The sequence below is a fragment of the Anopheles coustani genome, chromosome 2 (genome assembly GCF_943734705.1).
Source record: "Anopheles coustani chromosome 2, idAnoCousDA_361_x.2, whole genome shotgun sequence".
Classification (NCBI taxonomy): Eukaryota; Metazoa; Arthropoda; class Insecta; order Diptera; family Culicidae; genus Anopheles; species Anopheles coustani.
Window position 1 is genome coordinate 55,179,902 of NC_071289.1, and position 6,474 is coordinate 55,186,375.

The window sequence follows — 6,474 nt, forward strand, 5'->3', positions numbered from 1 at the left end:
CAAGGTTTTTGTAACTTGCTGATGCCAGTTTGGCACGCTGCAGCTTTGTTCTAGTGGTGGGTAAACCGAATCCCAATCCATCAAACAGTCGCGATATGATATAAACCATTCAATGCCGATCTGGAAATCGTTTATCCTAAGCTGAATCCCCATTAAATCACAACTGATAACTCACTTTTTCTGCAATAAAAACATTATCGATGTGAGCTTCACCGTTGTTAGCAGGTCTGTTGATCATAAAAATGTACTAACGTAACACGCTTTCCAGACTGCACCGTCGCGTAACGCGACGTCGCCTGACAGGCGCTGAACTCCATGCAAAAAAAATCTAGCGCGATTCGCGCGACATCGCGCAAGGTTTTTTTTATATGGAGTTCATCTCCTGTCAGGTGACGTCGCGCTGCAGTGTGGACTCCGAGTAAGGAAACGATGTTCTTCGCAGGCATTGAAAAGCGGGCACAGTTATTTTTTTATGTAACATTGTCTAAGAAGCTTATCAGTGAAAAGTTTTATAGTTTTATTCAAAACCCAGTAATAATGTAAATCAAGTGCTGATCTGAATAATTGTCACTCCGTATTCGCATCCGTTGTACTGTATTTCTTTGTTAAAAATAAGTACATGAATGTTTTTCGACCCTAAGTTAAATCGTTCAAAAACCTTTATCTATGTCCAATCCATTCTAACCAGCGCCCGAGTCGAGTAAACTAAAATCAATCACATTGTCCCTCGATCTACTACCCAGCGTGCAAAATCGTCATACTACCTCGTTTTGTTGTTAACAATTGTCAGTTAGACTGAACGAGAAAGAATGATGATTTTGTAAGCTGGGTAGTTACGTGACTTATTCAATTCACCTCGTGTCTAGATCGAGTCATATCAAATTCAAATAGATTGAGATCAAGTCAGAACCGAATCAAATCGAGTCCCAAACAAATCAAATCTGAAACGAATCCCAAACAAATCAAATCTGATTCGAATCCAAATCTAATCAATTTTTTAGAATCCGTCAGGTGGGATTCGAATCTTTGGAATCCATCAGATGGGATTCAAATCTTTGGAATCCGTATAGGGATCGAATCTTCAAGTCTTCCAAATCTCGATTCTGCCAACACTAGAACTGTCACAATCTCGAGCTCACGAAGTTTGTGAAAGTCGTCTAGTGTGAAATTTTCAGATTTTCATCCTTTAATTTTGCACCAAAGTAAGTTTTATGTCCGCACAAACTCTTCCTACAGCGTTGGCAAAGGCGAATATTCTAGCCAAACACAAGCAGAAACGAAAATCCAGTTTAACAAGGCCAAGTGTTGGAAGTAAATCATAAATGGTGCCTATGCGATCGTGTGCACTCGACGAGGCTGCCAAGTGCAGCAAGAACCAGCGGAGAAGGCATGGAAAAAAGTGGCGAATGTCAATTTCCTCTCGAATACTGAAATTCACATTCGCAGCATTTGAGCTGCAATCAATGCTTGTCGCCTGCCTGACTTTTTTATAGTAGTAGCATACACTGCTTTTGGATTATGGAGTGCCTGTAAAATGAAACCTTTTCGGGAATGTGTTGTGTCATTTGCATGCCGTGCATGCATGCTATGATCCGTCAAGTCAATCAAGCAAAATCTTTTGGGTGGAGGTGCTACCACACTAAATTAATCAATTAATAAACAACCATCTACTCTGCTGCTCACTGCACTTCATCTGCTCCCACACTCCAGATGTCTAACGCCGCGCATCGACATCGGTACAAAAATCTCGGCCTGGACTCGACAGAAATGCGACGCCGCCGAGAAGAGGAAGGAATTCAGCTAAGGAAGCAGAAACGTGAACAACAGCTGATCAAGAGGCGTAACGTCAACGTGGCCGAAGAGCTCGAACAGGATGCGATTCTAACGGTACGTATGGCAGTGGCACAGGAGCAAAAGGGACCCATTTATTTACAGGTGCTCCCTGTTTTCTTCCCATGCTAGGACGAGATCCAAACATCTGATAGTCAATCATTGATAAAACCGGTCGTCATCGCAGCACTGTACAGCGAAAACCCCGATGAGCAGCTGCTGGCCACACAGAAATTTCGACGGTTGCTGTCCAAAGAACCCAACCCGCCGATTGATATGGTGATCAAGCATAATATCGTCCCACGGTTGGTAATGTTCTTGTCAAACTCCCAAAATTCGACGCTACAGGTAAGGTTTCAGAACAGTCATTCACGACATTGTGCAAATGCTTAGTTCAATTGACCTCTCCCATCTTTTGTACAGTTTGAGGCGGCCTGGGCACTAACAAACATCGCTTCCGGAACATCAGAGCAAACGAGCGTCGTGATAGAGGCCGGCGCTGTGCCAATCTTTGTCGAACTTATGAAAAGCCCGTATGAGGACGTGCAGGAGCAAGCGATATGGGCGCTGGGAAATATCGCGGGCGATTCGCCTGAGTGCAGAGATGTGGTCCTGGACTATGGCGTGCTGGAACCGTTGTTATAGTAAGTAATTTAAAAGAACAATATATTAAAAAGCATCTGATCGCACTAAATTGGTTGTATCCAGTAAATGCGATGACGATTTTTATTTATCCCGTTTGTAAAGACAAACAGTTGTGAATGAGAATAAGTATATTTTTTATATGGTTCCCATGTTTCTTCTGTAAAGAAACATGCTATTTCCCATATGCAGTTTTATCTTACTCAAACATAAGTAAATGAGTCACCTTTTGGTTAAATTTCCAATCCAATTGAAAAAAATATTAAACTCGTATATTAATTTTACTCAAAACAAAACAAAAAACTAATATTTTCACAGCTATCGAGAAGTGTGGGTTTTTTGCAAACAAAATGACTAATTTGTATGATCAAATGTCATCCAATATTTGGACACACCTTTTTATTATTTAACTGTTGTTGGTATTCGCCTTTTAAATTCGTGCAACCTTTTTGTAGCGTTCGTCTTCCATTAGGGTAGGGAGCTTATTAACAATGTATTTTCTTTTCCTTTCATTTAGTGTGTTGAGTACATCGATCCGGCTGACACTTACGCGCAACGCTATCTGGGCTTTGTCGAACTTGTGCCGCGGCAAAAATCCTCCACCCGACTTCTCCAAGGTCGAGAAATGCCTTCCCATACTCGCTAAGCTGATGTTCCACGAAGATGTGGAGGTGCTCGGAGATGCGGTCTGGGCGGTCAGCTACCTGTCGGACGGGTCAAATGACAACATCCAGGCGGTCATTGATGCCGGTTGCTGTCGACGTCTTATCGAGCTGCTTTCGTACGTGTTAACACTGTCCCCAAAAATGTATTGCTAGACATTCGATGTGACTCGTTTCATATGCTTGCTTTTTAGGCATACCAACAACAACGTTGTGTCGGCTGCGCTCCGTGCCGTCGGCAACATCGTCACCGGCAACGATACCCAGACACAGTTGATCCTGAACTGCAAAGCCTTACCCTCGATCCTGCAGCTGCTCAGCTCGCCCAAGGAGGCGGTGCGAAAGGAGGCCTGCTGGACGATCTCGAACATCGCGGCCGGCAACCGGCATCAAATACAGGCGACCATCGAGGCCAACATCTTCCCGAGCATCATCGAGCTACTGCAGAAGGCCGACTTTAAAACACGAAAAGAGGCGGCATGGGCCATCACCAATGCGACCAGCGGCGGCACGGTCGAGCAAATCAAGTACCTGGTAGGGAACCGACAGCGCGCAGGTTTTGGGGTAGTCTCTATGTTTCTTCAACAAAACTACTTTTTCCTTGATGTCTTGTTAGGTGGACGCTGGCTGCATACCTCCAATGTGTGAATTGTTAACCGTGATGGACCCCAAGATAGTTACCGTTGCGTTAAATGGTCTGGAGAACATACTGAAAGCAGGCAACCAGCATCGTACCAAACCGAACCCGTACGCCGTGATGATCGAGGAATGTTACGGTCAGTTGTTGCTAGAAAGCCACAGTCTTCTCTGCCTCTACCGCTCATACAAACTTCCATGCTCTCTTATGCTACAGGTCTTGATAAGCTGGAATTCTTGCAGTCACATCAGAACAACGACATCTACGAGAAGGCATTTAGCATCATACAGAAGTTCTTCAGCAATGACGACGAAGATCTGGCCGTGGCACCGAGCACGGAAAACAATCAGTTTCAGTTTGGTGCCGACCAGTCGGTTCCGATGGACGGCTTTCAGTTCTAATCGCGCAGTTTGCAGTGTGGCACGCTTTATCCAACGGTTTACTAAATTTTACTTTTCCGCCCGCACCATGATTGACCACCATCGACCACCAACTTCCGGTCAGCTTTTGTCCACTTTTGTTGGCCCAGTAGAGATAACACCGAACGATGAATTAATTAAGAAGCGGCTTCGATTAGGAATGTGTGTGTTTTATATTTTCAGAATCCACAAAGCGTTTGCAATTAAACTTATTTGTTTTACGAGTTCTTCATCCGTTGGACGGATTACGTTTTGTGACGATCGCGCTTGTCTCTGGCGATATGCAGTAGTCAGCAGGTAGAAGTGTTTTGTGTACGATATTTTCGTTCAAAGTGCGATTTTTTTTCGCAATGTTTTGTATGTATTGGAGGAAAGGTAAAGTAGAAACATTTTGTGAATACAAGAACAGACAGGAAAACGACGAACAGAACATAATTCTAATTTATTTCCTACTTTTACATCCCCTTTACGTGCTGCTACAAGCAGTGCCGGATGAGGGAAACCGCAATGGAGAATTATTGAATATAAAATAAAAACAATATAGATTACTAACAATGGAAGATATATAAAGATAGGGCAAGTTTACACGTGAAATTTTTTAATTTTTATTTTTTTGCTACAAATTGCTTCAGATTATTAATCATAATAATTACATAATGAAAAAAAAAAGTTGAAACATGCACTCGCCCGACCGGACAAACCCATGCAAACTAAACCAACGATGTTTGAACAATGGTCCCGAATATGAAAACAAAAAATTACACAAACCTGCTCTCGTCGACTAATTTTGACCTACAGCCTGGGAGGGGTTAAACGCGTGCGGAGATATGTTTGAATAATATAACGTAAGAGAGCGCAAAACCCCAAACTAAATTAACAATAAAATATTATCCATCATTTACTCTTGGAACGGTTATTGTATTTCGAACAGTTTGTTTCATTGTGTCTTTGATGATGTACATTTGGCTATCCCTTTACTTCGCTACGTCTTCGCCGAATGAGGTACCGAAACATCTTATTCATTACTAAATTAGTTCAGTAATAAAGTATTAGTACTACTGCGATGTTTCGCAACATGTCGAGGTAATCTTTTCCTGCTTTTCCCATTCGACCGATAAATCTTTCGCCGGTAAACCTAGCAGCTTCAGCAACGCTCCAATGTATACCCGTTTTTGCGCCACGAGCTTTTTGTAGTTTGTGTTCTTTTCGGTAGTTTCCGCGCACTCTTTCTCCAGCAGTCCTCTCACAGCTCGCGCCTTGGCCCGGGAAACCCGTGCCGCTTGGGTGATGTGTAGACAGTGTCACAGTAGTGAACTACAGATATAAACGTGGAATTGTACCGGTTCAGATGAACCACATGATGAACTGTAAATGAACAATAAAGCATTCTGTACTTGGACTCCAACCAGAGCGGACGTGTATAACACACGAATATCACATGGTGTCAGAAGTGGTGAAATAGAAGAGCAGACAGAATCAAGTGTAGGAAAATGCAGAACAATAACGAAAAGGTCATGCCGTCTCAAGCAGCGTCGGCTAAACCACTAAAAACCAGCACCAACGAAGCTGCGGCAGTGAAACCACCAAAACCCCTCATCATAGAGGAAAACATGGCGGTTAAGTGGAAGCAATGGTGGCGACAATTCAAGTGGTACTCCGTCGCCACAAACTTAGAAGAGAAGCCTGCACAGGTACAAGCGGCGACGTTCTTGAGTTGTATTGGTGATGAGTGTATCAGAGTGCTGGATACGTTCGGATTAACGGAAGCGTAGGAATTTCGTGGTTGATCAACTGATGTTTAACGTTTGCCTAGTAGAAAACCCGAACTTCAGAAACGACCCCCCCAGGAGAATTCCCCACGCACTGCGAACGGCGGTAAAAAAAGAACTGGACTTAATGATGGAAATGGGAGTCATCGAACAAATCACCGAGCCAACTCCAGTACTGAACGCAATGGTAATCGTGCGACAAAAAGGTAAGCTAAGGATTTGCATAGACCCATCCCAAGTAAATAAGAACATCCTACGTCGCATACATCCGCTTTCAACCGTAGAAGAAATTTCAGCTCGAATCAGCGGTTCGAAAAACTTTACGATCCTGGACATGAAGAAGGGATTTTGGCAAATACCAGTATCAGAGCGAACGAAAAAATACTTAGCTTTCGGTACACCCTGGGGAAGGTTCACATGCAAGAGATTACCGTTCGGATTAGCATCTGCTCCGGAGGTATTTCAGAACGTGATGACCTCACTATTGGAAGGAATCGACGGAGTAGAGAGCTCCA

General features: G+C 43.4%; 1 protein-coding gene across 1 annotated transcript; it reads left to right on the forward strand.

The window, feature by feature from the left end:
- Positions 1 to 1,124: 1,124 nt before the first annotated feature.
- On the forward strand, positions 1,125 to 5,103 carry LOC131267178 (importin subunit alpha-7). The gene is made up of 8 exons (XM_058269971.1): positions 1,125 to 1,202; positions 1,711 to 1,887; positions 1,963 to 2,178; positions 2,254 to 2,474; positions 2,990 to 3,253; positions 3,329 to 3,668; positions 3,751 to 3,910; positions 3,988 to 5,103. Exons 2-8 carry the CDS (start codon positions 1,711 to 1,713, stop codon positions 4,170 to 4,172), a joined length of 1,563 nt encoding a protein of 520 aa, XP_058125954.1. The 5' UTR covers positions 1,125 to 1,202; the 3' UTR covers positions 4,173 to 5,103.
- The last annotated feature ends 1,371 nt before the right edge of the window (positions 5,104 to 6,474 follow it).

What these genes read in the sequence shown, in the direction of transcription:
- LOC131267178 (XM_058269971.1), top strand. Translation starts at nt 1,711, where the DNA reads ATGTCTAACGCCGCGCATCGACATCGGTACAAAAATCTCGGCCTGGAC. An exon ending in AACAGGATGCGATTCTAACG is followed by an intron (nt 1,888 to 1,962) that starts GTACGTATGGCA and finishes TTCCCATGCTAG; the next exon opens with GACGAGATCCAAACATCTGA. An exon ending in GTGCTGGAACCGTTGTTATA is followed by an intron (nt 2,475 to 2,989) that starts GTAAGTAATTTA and finishes CCTTTCATTTAG; the next exon opens with TGTGTTGAGTACATCGATCC.